The sequence below is a fragment of the Grampus griseus genome (assembly GCF_964374135.1).
Source record: "Grampus griseus genome assembly, chromosome: 4".
Lineage (NCBI taxonomy): Eukaryota > Metazoa > Chordata > Mammalia > Artiodactyla > Delphinidae > Grampus > Grampus griseus.
The window spans coordinates 140065058-140080333 of record NC_138997.1 but is presented as its reverse complement, the minus strand read 5'-3'; the positions used below and the strand labels follow the sequence as shown (position 1 = coordinate 140080333).

Sequence of the window (15276 nt, the reverse complement as noted above, 5' to 3'; positions counted from 1 at the left end):
ACTGAAAAGCTAAGGCTCCAGGGGCAGGCGGTAAAAAGCAAGCAGTGACACTATTTGGTTCTCAACCTGTTTAATATGTAAAAGGGAAATAAGAACAGTAGGCAGAGTTTCGGTTTTAATACATTCTCGGAATGTTGGCCACTCAGAGCATCATTCTGAATAGCTGATTATCTTTTGTGACTCAAAGAGTTTAAATTCTGAAAAGACCTAATTAACTCCATGGGATTATGGTGACTAGTTTATCATGAGAATTAAATATAGAAATTTAAAGGCTCCGAGCTAACAGCAGGGTAAGGACTAATGTGACAGTAATAGCTGGAGTTGATGGGATAAGAGGCAACCAATCATAAAATTACATTTCCCTTGTAACGAAGCGTTAATACTCTAACATAAATTATACATTCATTATGGTGTTTGTTTCAAAACAGTCAAGCCTAGATAAATTCTTCATACCATCAAAGAGATACACATACTGAAAACCTGCTTAAACACAAAAGTTTTTCACTTGACAGCTCTCAGCCAGGGCCACGCACATTTACAGGGAGCTTTTGCTTCTCAAGCTTAATGAAAGTCTGGCAATCATTTTATATAAAAATAAGACTAAAGTTAAAACCTCATCAAACTAGGAATCTGATGTAGAAAATCAATGACATCAGAGTAGCTAAAGCCAGTAGTTCTCAAACTTCAGCCTGCATCCCGGTCACCTGGAAGGCCAGTAAGAACACAGCTCCACGGGCCCCACCCCTAGAGTTTCTGAGGACTGGGGCGGGGCCTGAGTACCTGAATTTCTAGCAGGTTCCCAGGGGGTGCTGATGCTGCCAGTCCAGGAACCCCAGGTGAGAACCACTGGCTGAACACCTGCGGGAACGTAGCACTGCCTCCGTCTCTGCTCAGTGGTGGACGGGACCCGCTCTCCGCCAGCCGTCGTCCTGCGGGGCACCGGGAGCAACAGCACGGCCCGCCACCGCGTGCTCACAGAGACGCCCTGGACTCCTCGCTAGGCCACAGGGAGCGCTTCTCTGCCAGCGTGCCGTGCAGTTTACAACTAAAGCCATATACAGTGTATCTGAAGGGCTTACTTAATGCTGAAAATTTCACCCCTAGAGGACAGAAGAACGTAAAAAGAAAGGAAAAGGCACCGTAATTAAGTCGTTCTTGGAAATGATGAGGTTTTCTTCCTTTTTCTTTCAAATGACTTCACTTTAATGTAACTTCAAGCCCAAACACTCCAGGAGGTAAACAGTCTTGGTAGCTATGAGGGAGGAGAGGCAGGACGCGCCCCAGGAGGAACTGACTGCTGGGCTCTGGCCACTCCACCAACTCTAAAGCAGGGCCTTGGACACAGGAGCCCTGAGCAGCGGGAAGACGAGGGACTCCTCAGGTTCCGGAAGGAAGGTACCGTCCAGGTCCACGAAAGAGCGCCCCTGGGAGCATCTCTAAACAGGGCCGGGCAGAAGCCACCTCTGAGTGTGGTTCAAGACGGTGACCCAGAGAAGCGGTGCCCAGGCCTCGCCCTCGCCAAGCTGAGCGCCTGACACCACCCCAAGTAAGATGCAGGGCCAGAGTTGCAGCGAAAGAGGTACCTGCAACCGGGGTGAAAACCCTGGGGGGAGCTAACGCCAGAACCCAGAGAACTCTCAACCGTGAACCTTCTAAAACGAGTTCTTCCAAGTACAACGCATGCAAGTTCTCAGAGCAGCAAAAAGCAGCCCCAGCATTCTGGCAGTCCGTGCTGGGCCCGGTGCCCCCGAGACCCAAGGGAGCCTGCCAAGGGCCGCTGCTCCTCCCACGGTGACCCCCTCACCCCCGGGAACAAGCCGGGGCGGTCGGACTCGGGAGCTACGGACGCTCCATTTGGCCAACTTGTTCCACACCACATTCCTCCTCTCCAGTCCCTACGGACGCCCTGTCCTGTCCTCCCCCGGCCTCTCTTCCACCTGCCCTGCCCGGCCCCCATCTAAAGTGCCACGTGCCGGGCTGTGCCGGGGTGTCAGGTCACAGGGCAGAGCTGGCAGCCCGGCAGGGCAAGGCGTCCCTCTGCCCACAGCACAACAGTCACGTACCAAAGGGAAGAAACTCACAAAGGGAAATTACCCAATCTCGTAATTCTCCAAACTGAACACTTAAAGGCAAATCGTCATCTTAAAGTATTACTTTCAGGACTAAGGTAAAATAGATACTTGTCTCCCTCATGATCTGATCTAAGTGTTACTATTGCTTCTGAAGAGGACCATAAAAAGAATTTATATCCCCCAAAAGAGAACTCAATTTGTTTAAAAAAGAGCAACGGGAAAAAAAGCGTTTCCTCGCCCCTCCCCTACCCCCCCACCCCCCGGGTCATTTTGGCTCACAAGCTTTTCAGCATCACTCCAGGTCTCACAGGGACTCGCCTTCAGGAAGCATCCCTGGAAATCCAACCACTCTCCGTGAGGAAGTTTAAAATCCTTTTCTTCAGGACCTTGTCCAGGTAGCTGGGCAGGCGGCTTTTGGAGGGGATGCCCTGCCGCTTCTGGAGGTGGTCCTTGATGATGATGGTCTTGACGGTCACGTAGCGAGCGGGGCTCAGGTTCACGGAGCTACAGAGCACCTTCTCGCGGTCCGACAGCAGCTCGAAGCCGGGCAGGTTCTCGATGGCGGCGAATTCGCTGTCCTTGCCGTCCTCCTTCCCCCGCTTGGAGCCGGCCGTGTTCTTGTTCTCCTTCCGCTTCTCCCGCTTGTGCCGGGCCGCCTCGTACTCGGCCGATTCCTCCATCTTGGTGATGCCGTTGCGCCGGTACCGCTGCAGCTCCCGGATCTTGGCGCGCAGCATCTTCTCCTTGTGCATGTTTTCAAAGAGGTCGTCGAACTCCTTGCAGGACATGAACTGGTAGAGCGGCCGCAGCTTCAGCCGCAGCTCCTTCTCCTCCTTGGTGACCTTGCGCTTGGCCGTCTTCTCCTTCTCCTTCTTGTCCTTGCCCAGGAAGGCGGGCACCAGGTTGTAGTCGCGCGCGATGTTCTTGCGCCGCTGCCGCTCCTTGAGCTTCCGCACGTACATGTCCACGTGCGCGCGCTTCAGCTCGATCTCCACGTCGTCGTCGTCGTAGTTGACCGAGAGCCCGCTGATGAGCGTCTCGGCGTCCTGGTCGTACTCGATCTCGTAGTCGTCCCGCAGTGGCATGTAGCCCAGCTGCTGCTGCTCGGCCACCGAGATGTCTAGGGGAGGCAAGGGGGTGGTGAGGCTGGGAGACAGGGGGCCTCCACTGGGGCAGGTGTGGTCTGTCACCCGATTGGGGATGGTGTCGGGGATGCAGGCTTTCCCCAGGTTTCCGTGGATGTACATGCTTACATAATGCTCCATCACTTCCTGGGGAGTCCGGGAAGCGCCAACGTGAGCAGCCATATCCTCCTACAAGGGCAAAGGTCAGAGGTCATTTCCAAAGTCAGAGTGTCAGACTCAGGGTTTGCGCGATTCCCTTAACGCTTTCACAAAGGTTCACCTGAACTACTTCCTATGGCATCATTATGGTCCCCCCGCACCGGAGACACTCCTCCTGCACGTTCTCTTGGGCTGGGCTGATCGCGTGGAAGTCAGCGCTAGAGGGAACTTCGAGGATTCCGCCCGCGAGAAAGTGAGGACCCAGAGAGGCACCAACGTGCACGGGGTCACGGTGCAAGCTGGCGGCAGAGTGGGGCTGGAACCCATGTCTGAGACCCCAACTCTCCTCCGGGCTCCCTAAGAGGGCGAGCAGAGGCCCCTGGCACGGGCCGATCTGCCCGCCGCTCGCCCCGCACTCGGGGCGGCTGTCTGGCTGAGGGGCTCACAGGACGCGGGCGCACAGCCAGAGCTCTGGGGCGCCCGCCTCATCCCAGCCCACCTCTCCATTCCCACACCGGACAACAGACGCACCCGGGTCTCCAGCGCGCTGCCCGCCTCCCAACAGAAAGGGCCGAGGCCCGGTCTTTGACACCCCGGCCCCGAGGGTCCGCCTGTCCCTTTCAAAGGAGAAGGCGAGCCATCACTTCGGACAGCCCCCGTGGTCTGGCAGCTGGAAACGCCCAGGCTGCAAGCAGGCGTTCATTCCTATAGAAGGTAACTGCCCGCGAACACAGGGTTATTAATGGGAGGAAATCGTACAACTCCCTCAATCTTTTCCTTCTGCCAAGAGGCCTCTTCCTCAAAGTCAACCGCTAAAGCCACTTCAGAAAGTAACTGCCCAGAATGCGCACTCATTCACCGGCAGCCACTCAGCACCCCGCCGGCCTCGCTCACCCCGCGCTCTGCCCTCCCGGCTCTGGCAGCCGCCGGGGCGTCGCACAGGCTGCCTTCCGCCCCAGAAACTCGCGCCCCCCGCCCCCCGAGATCGGGATGCTCCCTGTACCCCGAAAGGCCAAACTGGAACCCAAGAAAACAGCCGGCCCCCTCGGGCTGACGCTGCTGACAAACTGGGCACGGAGGGGAGGGGAGGGGAGGGAAGCATTAGGAAGGATCCCTGGTACAGTGACCAGACCCAGCGGCCCTCCCGGAGGTGCCGCGCAGAGGGCGGGGCTGAAAGGCACCGGAACAAAGAAGGCTGGACCAGGACCTAACTGCACGGCCTCTTTCTGAGCACCATGCAGGGAAAAGGGAGGACCAGAGCTAAAGCTAGACTCTGTCCCATGGAGAAACTACATGCTTTCTTCTTTAAAAATCACTCTTAGCGGGTTTCTTCCCTGGTGGAACAGTGGTTGGGAATCCGCCTGCCAGTGCAGCGGACATGGGTTCGAGCCCTAGTCCGGGAAGATCCCACATGCCGCGGAGCAACTAAGCCCGTGCGCCACAACTACTGAGCCTGCGCTCTAGAGCCCGCGAGCCACAACTACTGAGCCCGCGAGCCACGGCTACAGAGCCTGCGCTCTAGAGCCCGTGCTCCGCAACAAGAGAAGCCACTGCAATGAGAAGCCTGCACACGGCAACAAAGAGTAGCCCCCGCTTGCCGCAACTAGAGAAAGCCCGTGCGCAGCAACGAAGACCCAACACAGCCAAAAGTAAATAAAATAAATTTATTAAAAAAAAAAGACACTCAAAAAAATCACTCACTCTTAGCATCAACTCTGTCATTATCCTTCCCCAGGAAGCATTTCGTCCAAAAAACAACAAAACAAAAGCAAGTCACAACCACTCCCAACAGCTACTGTCACTGACGCAGGCTGGCCCCGCCCTCCTCGGAGCCTTGAGTCCCACAGTAAAGGAGCAAGAGCCCCCCTCAGCGGCCGGCGAGGCTCTCGTGGATGGTAACGGTCTTCCTCCACCCCACCCTGGGGCCCGGGAGCCCCTGGGACACGCTGGGAAGACATTGTCCCTGACCCACGCCCTTTCGGGAGCATGTCACCCTGGTGAGCGTGTCGGGAGCGGGACTGCCCGCCTGCGCCTGGTCTGAGCTGCCAGCTCGGGGAGCCGTGCCCCTCAGCCTCTCCCCCTAACCGCAGCTTCCACCCAGGCTGCGTGCGTAGGAACTTGGGCCCCAGATCTGGGCCCCGTCCCTGGTGCGGTGCAGACCTGCTGTGAGAGCTCTGCCCTCCAGCAAGTCCGCTGTCCACCCTGAACCCCAGCGACCTGCCTCCCAGAAAGCATCAGATGCTCAGAGCACCACACTGAGGGTAAAATTTAAACCCTGAAAGAACAGAAGGATTCTCGGCAGTAAAGCTGCATCTGACCAAACCAAGGTATTTTTATTGATCTGAGGTTCTCTCCATCAATCCCGACACTCTGGGAACAGAGAGCCTAGGCTGTGGAGGCAGCAAGGAAGCCTGGGGGCCGCAGGCCAGGGATGCACGGCGCGTCCTCCCGGCGAGGGCTCCCGGGGCCTCACCCGCGTTCGCTCCCACATGGGGCAGCTGAAAACGCACGCAGCAGAAGGGTGTGTTCACGCTGCTGCCCTCGTGCCCTTGTGCCAAAACGGCTGGGAGACAGAAAGCTCTCCGCCTGTGGTGCATCAGACACCTTCTAAGGACACACGACTCCAGCCCCGTCCCCCAGGGCATCGGGTGGGGTTGGCAGTGGGCCACTTCACTGCACACCTTCTCACGACTTAGCGTTTTCAAGTTATGAACGTACTGCCCATTTTTAAAACTAAGGAAAAGTCCCAAGCAGAGGGAAGCATCAGGAAAGGGGACCCTGAGCGGCTCTGTTCACCACTGTGAGGCCAGGGCCCGGCAGCCAACCGCAAACTACAGACGCCCCACAAGCACCGGGCCAGCACTCCCCACAGGTGTCCCGGGCCCAGAGACACGGAAGGAAGTGTGCAGACCCAGAGAGGACGAGACGTGGCAGCTACCTCAACGGGGGTGCTGGTGGGACCCCGGGCCTGTCTGTGCGTGGGCTAATGGCTCTGGGCCAGTGCTGGCTTCCTGCACGGGGCAGATGCAAGATGCTCACACTTCGCGAGGGATTCTGTGTGCTGGGTTTTCACTTCTTTTGAGTAAAACTACAAGTATTTTTTAAGTAAAGTTAAATTCTGCCTCAATTCTCTGTTTACACAGGTCTAAGATTTTCATCCAAAATGTGTAAAGGAAAAACATACAGAGCCCTTAAAAGACACGGCTCTTGGGCCTCCCTGGTGGCGCAGTGGTTGAGAGTCCACCTGCCGATGCAGGAGACACGGGTTCGTGCCCCGGTCCAGGAGGATCCCACATGCCGCGGAGCGGCTGGGCCCGTGAGCCGTGGCCGCTGCGCCTGCGCGTCCGGAGCCTGTGCTCCGCAACGGGAGGGGCCGCAGCAGTGAGAGGCCTGCGTACCGCCAAAAAAAAAAAAAAAAAGACACGGCTCTTGTGTTCCAGGGGGCGACGCCCCAACGCTTCCGTGGCTGCACGCCTCGCTCTGCAAATCTGCAGACACTCCCGCGCTGCGTGGAGGCCAGGCAGTTTCCGGCCTCGCCAGGCAAGAGGGCCACACAGCTGCGGGCCCTGCGCTGACACCTCAGTTATCCAGCTCCTCTTCAGGTAACAAAGGGGGTCTCTGGCTCCAGACGGACCCGGGTGAGGGGTTATTTATGAAGCCACAGATCAGTGGGGCGCTGTGGGGCTAGCGCCCTGTCACCAGGAGCCCAGGAACCCCCACCAGCAATCAGGCCAGCCACTGCCAGGAGACACTGGCCGCCAGCTGCTGCTGAAGAGAATCGCCCCCCAGGGGCCACCACGTGGGCTTCACGAGCACTGAGAAAGGCCCGGGAAAGCACGCAAGGTCCTTGTTTCCAAGGACCCTCAAGCAGGGAGGGTCATAATGGAACAGTCTAAGTGACAGCGATGACCCAGCTCTGATTCTAACGGGAGTCCACAGAAGGCAGACAGGTTCAGGGAAGCGAAACCATAGAAAGATGATGGTTAAAAACAGCAACGGCACTCCTGCCACAGGCCCAGCACCCTGCTCGTCACCCCCTTCAAGCTTCACGTGTCAGTGGTCACACAAGGCCAGCCCACACACGTGAGAGAAGTGTCCCATCACCAAGTGACAGCGTCCCATGTGACAGCAGGGGGGTGAATGGGAGGGAAGTTCTTTCCCTCACACGTTCAAGGTCAAAGTTGTTGCTTAATCCGGATGGATGGATAGACGGATAGATAGATGGACAGAAGATGGATGGATGGAAGGACAGATGAACAGAAGCATGGATGGACAGACAGACGGCTGGGCAGGCAGGAGCAACAAAAGTGAGTTTGGGGGAAAGAGATTTGAAGAGAAAGTTCACTTCAAGTACAACTAGAACTAAACAAGGAACACAACTGTATCCTGCGGTTGGTTCCGCTCCCACCGCAGCACGCAGTAACACACCGCAAGTAGCCCGAAGTCTAACGCTAAACGCTTAGAAAAAAAGAGACTCCCATCTTTGCAAAAAGGTAAGGAGAGTTAGGGATGCTGCTTCCTTAAGTCCTCCGAAAAACAAAGGAGAACGTGTCTCTCAGACACGGAACTGGGCCCGTGAAGTCTACTTTCCAAGGTCACTAGACCCAGGCCAGGATGCGGCCTCTCCAGGAGAGGAAGGAGGCCCCAGTGGGCAACAGCTCCACCGGGCTCTCTGGCTGCTCTGCACGCCCTCCGGCCTTTCCAGGCGCACGCATGCCAGCCTCCAGCACCTGAGCAGGGAAAGGGAGAAAGAACCGTCTAGAGAGCCGCCAGCACTGCGGGCCGGCCCGCTCCCGCCAGTGGCGCCGCCTCGGGGTCTCTGCCCTCCGTGCTGGCCGCTCTCACCCGAGGCAGCCTCGGCCCCTCCTGACCTGAAGGTCTGCTCGCCGGGCTGCCGTGCCGACATCCTCCAGACAAGTGCCGACCATCCTCCACGTGCGCAGGCTGGGGCCAGGCCTCGCGACCCACTCCTGGCTCCACCCCTTCACTGCTCAGCAACTCAGACGAGTCACTTCTCCGTGCCTCAGTCTCCCCGTCTGAATTACGGAGGTAATGCTACCACCTCCTTCACGGCACAGAAGAGGGAGTTAATGAGGTGATGCACGCACAGTGCTTGGCCCAGCGCCGGGCACAGCGTGCCCCCAGGGATGTTGGCTATTGTTACTACTGCGAAGCTGTCAGCGTCACTTCCACAACCTGTGTTTATTCTCAAGACCCAGATCATCTCCTCCAGGGAGGCTCTGACGATCCCCAGAACTAGGGTCAGATTCTGGCTCAATTACTCACTAGCGTGGGGTCCTTATCCTCTCAACTTCTGCTGCTTGATCTGTAATTCCTCCTCTTAAAGGGTTTGGTCAGGATAAAACAAAAATCATCATGAATAGCGTACGACCCTTTACATCTGTCACCTCGTTTCATCCTCCTAGCAGTTCCCACGAGGTACCATGACTTTTACGGACTGGGAGAACAACGCTAGGTGAAGCTACCCCCAGGGCACCGGCCAGCACTCGCCCACCCGGTGGCGCAGGGCACAGCAAGAGCAGGCCATGCAGTCAATTGCTTTCTGAGACGTTCAAAAGGCAGCGCAAGGCCCCGCCGCCGGGCTCCAGCTCTCCCTTCCAGACGGACCACATCACAGAAGTGCGGCCGCGGCTCCCTCTCTCCCCTCCGGGATGTGTGAGGGCACTGCATGACCTACTTCTTCCCGGGCAGAGAATTCAGTCCAATCTTTGTGCACAAACCAGTGCCTTTAACAGAACGACTGTCTTTAGCGTCACAGAGCATCCTTCCTGTGCAGGCTGGCGGTTCTGCTCTAGAGCGTCCTAGAGAGTGCACATCCTTTCTCGGCGGCAGCGTCTGCCTTTGCTCCGGAGGCTCAGGGGCCAGGCCCGGGGCGGACGTGCGCTGCATCTCCCCAGAGAGGCCCCGCTCCAGCTTCCTTTCTCTTTAAGGGAAGAAGCCTCAAGGGGACAGAAGCAACCCGGCAGTCCCGGGGGCTGGCTTCGGACCCGGACCCGGACCTGCAGCCCCGCCTGGACCTCTGCGCCCCCGCGTGCATGTGTGCCCTTCTCCTTGGACCGGCTGCGAGGACCCCGGGCCAGGCCAGCCCCCTGCGCGCTCACACAGGGCCCTGGACGCGGCCATTGCCTCCTCCAGCCCCGGCCGGTCACCTTTCACACTGAAGAGAACAGCCCGCCTGCCTCTGGGGGCTGGAAGGACGCCCTGGGCCACCCATCCCGCATCGTAGGCCCCAGACCTTCCCCTGCCTTCCAGCCCGACCCCTCCTCCGGGATGCGCTGCTGTCCAGGTCAGGGCCGCCTCCGACCGCAGAGGTCGGTGACTAACACGGGTCTCTCGTCTGTGCTTCCAGGTCATCAGCCATTCCAGGGGCCCTGTTTCCCGGGGCCACTAATCCTGTCTGCTAGGTTTTTTAGCTGGAAAGTTCTGTAAGCCTCCTCCCAGTTCCAGGTTCCCTGTCTGCCTCCCTAAACTCACTCAGGATTCACCAGCTCACACAGGGGACTGGCCCTCAAGGGGACTAAAGCCTCTCGGGTCAAATCAGGCCACCTGTGAAATAGCCTGATAAAGCTGTGTGCCCCACTGCAAAAGCAGAGCACGGCAGGTCCTCAAAAAGACTGCACAGATCCAGCCATTCCATCTCCTGGTATCTACCCAAAATGAGGACTCCAAAAGATAACTGCACACCTACATTCACTGCAGCATCATTCCCAACAGCCAAAAGTGGAAGCAACCCAAGTGCCCATCGAGGAAGACTGGATAAGCAAAAGGTGGTCGGTCCACATAATGGAGTATTATTCAGCCTTAAGGAGGAAGGACGTCCTGACACCTGCTACAACCCTGACGAACCTGGGGAACATTATCCTAAGTGAAACAAGCCAGTCACAAAAGCACAAACATTATTACGTGAACCCACTTACGTGAGGTCCCCAGAACAGGCAAACCCACAGGGACACAAAGTAGAATAGCAACTACGAGGGGCTGGGGGAGGTGGAGACGGGGGACGGAGTTTCTGTCTGTGAAGATGTTCTGGGGACGATGGTGGTGATGGCTGCCCAACGTGGACGTACTAATGCCGCCGAACTGGACACTTACAACTGGTTAAAATGGCAACGTTTATATTATGTATGTTTCACCACAATAAAAATATATACTTTTTTTAAAATAATAGAAGTTTTTAGAAGTCACAGGCCGTGCTCCACATCAGTGGTGTTTAAGGAGGGCCCCTGGGCCAGCGGCAGCTTCACCGGTGAAGTGGTGAGAAATGCAGATTCTCACACCAAGACTCAGACCTGTGACTTCAGAACCCGGAGGGGGAGGGGGGCAGGACCCGCGTTTAACAAGCCGACCAGGCGCTCTCAGTCACACTGCTCTGCATAACTGTGCCCATCCTGGCTGGTTTCTCCATCCAGGCTCTTCCCCCCGCCGCCTCCTCGCCATCCGCAATGGCGACTGAGAACCCCGCCGTCGGGAGGCTCACGGGATGGACTTGCCCGCTCCCACCAACACAGAAGGGACTTGCGCCTGGTTGAGAAGGTGACAGTTCTCATGGTCCCCAAACGAGGCTCTGCTGACCCACTGCATTAGGACTCCCAGAGAACGTCTGTAAACACCTATTTCCAGATCTCACCCAGGGGCTACTCTCTGCACCTAGCACAGGGGCTGACATAAAACGGGCCCCAGGGCTTTCCTGGTGGCGCAGTGGTTGAGAGTCCGCCTGCCGATGCAGGGGACGCGGGTTCGTGCCCCGGTTCGGGAAGATCCCACATGCCGCGGAGCGGCTGGGCCGTGAGCCATGGCCGCTGAGCCTGCGCGTCCGGAGCCTGTGCTCCGCAACGGGAGGGGCCACAACAGTGAGAGGCCTGCGTACCGCAAAAAAAAAAAAAAAAAAAAAAACGGGCCCCAAGTAAGTGCCAGATGAACAAATGAACCAACGACTGCACAGCACAGCGATCACCTACACATCCGGCATCACCCAGGCTGCCGGACGCCTACTGTCATCTACAAGCGTAAAACTCCTTGTTCAGGACATTCCACCTGCCTCCAATAATCAGGCCGAATGTATGTGCCCAAGCACAAGCCCCCGCAGAGTCCACAGAGAGCTTCGCATCCTTTTTCAATTTGAAATCTAGCTTCAAGGCCAGCTTGAACCCCACCTCTCCCTAGAGTCCTCCTGACCACCGTCTGCAGGAGCCCGGGCCTCCCTCAAACTGTTCAGTGCTCCAGCAACCAATCAACAAACGTACAATATTTCACCCTTGTGTTTACATCTGTATCTGCATTCCTGCAGGATCCGTGTCTCATTCTGAATCTGCACAGCGTCCACAACACAACCGGCTGCCCTTGGGGGAGGAGGTCTCAATACCCACGGTGATGAGACCCTGTGGGCCCACCCGCCAGCCCTTCCCCGGTCTCGCCGTCACAGTTGTGTGTCCCCCCCGGCCCCCGCGGCTCGTCCCCAAACCCTCCCGGCCTTACTGCCAGTACCCCTCGGCCGGGCCCGCAGCGCTGGGACACGGCGTGAGCAGATGGCCCGGGCTTCACGGCAGCCTGTCCCCACAAAGTCCCCACGACCCTGCGCTCACACGAACCATCGGAGAAATCGGAATGAAGGCTGTCACCTGCCTCCGCGCCACCGTCCCCACTGCCTTTCTCCACACTTCGCACTCAGCCCGTGAAAGCCGGTTCCTGCACCCTGCCCCGTCCCACCCACTCACCTCCCACCGAGCCGGGTCCAGACCTGGCTCCTCACGTCGCTCGTTACCCCGGGGAGGCTAAGGCCCAGGCTCCGGGGTCAGGCCTGTCTAAACCCTGGCTCCACCGCGTGGAAAGCTGGGGCATCCTGCACGAGCACTTTAAGTTCTCAGAGTCGTTGCTCTTCAGCTGTAAACTAAGAGCAACCCCACAGGGCCGCTGGGAGGAGCGTCACCCAGAACCGGCGCTTGCCAACGACGGCAAGCGTGGGACACACCGCTTACGAGCGCACACCGAGCGCACACCTGGAAACGACACACATCTCAGAGCAGCAGAGGAGCTTCTGATGACACACAGTGAAGCTCAGGGTAAAGCAGCCCCAGAGAGCACAGCTACAGACACTGGAGCCGGCGCCTCGGCGTGGCCTGTGGCCCTCCAGGCCTGGTTAGCCTACCCCAGAAACCCACCCCCGGTTCGGCAGGGAGAAGCACCCGGCTTTGTCTCTCGTTAACAGCCGAGCCTGCTGCCGGCCGGGAGCCGGAATCTGCATTTTTAACAAGCTCCCCAGGTGATTCATGTTAAAGTTTGAAAAGTCCTGCTTTCCAGAACGCCCTCCCAGCTTCCTCCGATACACTACAAATGTTTTAGTCCCCGGCTCGTTTTTCGAGCATTTTCCACAGTGCTGCAGGGCAGGCAGTGTAGACAGTGCAGCTAGGAGCACAGCCTCTGAAGTCAAACTATTCAGTTTAAAACCTGCTGCACTGGGCTGCCGGGAAGATCTCACAAGCAACACAGGAGAGCTCAGCACGGTGCCTGGCACCCAGCTAGGCTCTCGGTCCACGCTAGCTATTCTGAGCTGCTACTGTAGAGATAAGAGCTGCAAGAATGAAGTGGGGAAGGGAAGGCTCTCTAAGGCACTGATATACAGGAAGAAAGACTAGTCACGAGCCATGATCTGGGGGAAGAACTCTCTAAGCAGAAGAACTAAAAAATGACCAAGGAGGATAGCAGCGGGGATCCCAGGAGTAGGCAGGAAATATAAGGCCTGCAGGCCCTGAAGTTTCATCTGCAGAGAACTGGACGCCACTGAAAGCTGGTGTGACGTGACGTGTCCTCAAAGATCACTCTGATCCTGTTGCCCGGAATGGGCTGCAGGGCACAAGCATGAAGCAGAGAGGCCAGTAGGGAGGCTCCCGAAGTGCTCGGGCGAGAGGTAAACAGCAGCCCGGACTAAGGCTGTGACGAGAGGTTAGATTCTGGAAATATTCTGAAGACAGGCCTACTGCTGAACTGGACCCAGAAGGCCCTGAGGATGGCTCTTCATGTGCAGCCCGAGCAACTGCTCGAGGTGTGAGATCTGGGTCAGGGAACGTCGAGGTGTCCGGGAGACAAGCACGAGGATGTCTGGGACGGGTTCGCGATCGAAGGCCGGAGCTCAGGGCAGAACTCCAGGCTCGGGGCCAGCTGCTCACAGCACTGTCAGCCCCTGAAGACCGCGTGAAGCCTTTCTGTAACACGCTCAGAGCAGATGCTCCACACACATCAATAAACGGCATTTCAGGACAAAGTGAGAAGGAAGGTTTTGGCGGGTGGCAATCATGACGCTGGTGCCTAGGTGAGAATTTGTACAGCAGTGTCTCTAAGGAGTTGGGGAGAAGAGTAAAGATTCCAGGGCTGTGGAACGGGTACTGGTCCCTGAAGACTGGCTCACTTTACAGAAAGAAAAGCAAACATAAATAAAGGCAGGGTGTGTTTGGGAACGTGGGGAGAAGTGTGGAATGTCTTCCAGTAAGCCCAGGAGGAGGGGTGTACGGTCGGCTCTTGGTACCCGTGGGTTCAACCCCGCTTCGCCATTTTATACAAGGGACTGAGTACTGGAGGACTCTGGTGGCCTGGGAGGGTTCTGAAACGCATTCCCCATGGATACTGAGGGCCGGCTGTACTGCTGGAGAAGTGGCAGCAAGATGAAATACTGGTTCGGGGAAGCTAGGGGACCATCAAGTGGAAGGGTCTGGAAAGATGGGGAGCTGGGGTCGGGTCTCTCCTCCCTACTTCTCACAATGCCTGGAGGTGGCCGCACATCCTTGGCGGTTGCGGCCCAGAGTACAGCCAGGCTTTTTCCCTTCTAATAGGGATGAGAGTTTCCTCTTGCAGAGTGAAAAGAGCGCTCCTCAGGGACCACCTAGAGAAGCACCGCCACGTCTCTCTCTCTCAAGGAGCCCGCTGTTAACGAATCCAGTCCAGCTCTCGCCTTTTCCTCTCAGATAAGTGTCCCTATAGAAACCTCCTGACAGAGGAAGAGACCAAAACCCAGGACGGGACGTTCCTGTGGCGGAACCCACTGAGTCCTCCTCACACGAGGTCCTGGTGTCGAAGAGACGCCAGGATGAACAAGTGCCTGGCAGGGGACACAGGCCACAAAGCGAGCGGGGCCATGAAGGCAAGGTGAGCGCCTGCGAGGCGGTGGGAGAGGCCGCGGGCCCGTGAGGAGCTCGTCTGGCCTTCACCACCACTGTCCTCCAGGCAAAACCAACTCCTTCCTCGGGCGCCTACTGCTGTCAAGTCTGCGGACCTGCCTGTGTCCCCCGACTCCCACTCCGTCCGGTGTCTCGCCCAAGGGGTGCATTCGGCAGACACCTACGGAAGGAATCCCAAAGGCGGGGAAAACGGCCCTGGTGTCAAGACAGCCACGGTCCGAATCCCCGCTCCGCTACTTCCTGCTGTGTGACCTTGGGCGGGTGGCTTAACCTCTCTGCGCCGGGTCTGGGGCGTGAACTGGCCCTGTCCCCCCGGCCCTCCGCGGCCGCGCCGAACCCGCAGGTGCGCCGGCCTCCCGGCCCGCTGCTCACCCAGTTTCCGAAGCCGAACTGCTCGATGGCATCCAGCAAAAGCTGCTCCTCGCGGCTGGTCCAGCCGCCCTCGGCCTCGGGCCCCCACAGCGTGAAGCGCCCGCCGTCCACCAGCTGGTAGCCGTGGTAGCGGCGGTGGTGGCCGATCTCGGCGCCGGCTGAGAAGCACTCGGGGCACAGCTCGATGTCCTGGCACTCGGTGCAGCGGAAGCGCAGCGGGCTCACCTCGGCCAGGCAGTACACGCAGTACTTCTTACCGAGCTCCGCCATCTTCCCCCGCCCGCCGCCCGCGCCCGCCGCCGCCGCGCCCGCCGTCAGCGCGCCGCCGCCCGGGCCCGCCGCCGCGCTCCAGCAACCGTC

At 58.0% G+C, this 15276-nt stretch overlaps 1 protein-coding gene across 1 annotated transcript; it reads right to left on the bottom strand.

Annotated features, from left to right (window-relative positions):
• Positions 1–83: 83 nt before the first annotated feature.
• On the bottom strand, positions 84–15210 carry TADA2B (transcriptional adaptor 2B). The gene is made up of 2 exons (XM_082653180.1): positions 14917–15210; positions 84–3385 (listed from the first exon to the last, which is right to left on the bottom strand). The coding sequence occupies exons 1-2, from the start codon at positions 15184–15186 to the stop codon at positions 2393–2395; spliced, it is 1263 nt and encodes a 420-aa protein (XP_082509306.1). The 5' UTR covers positions 15187–15210; the 3' UTR covers positions 84–2392.
• Between the last annotated feature and the right edge of the window lie 66 nt (positions 15211–15276).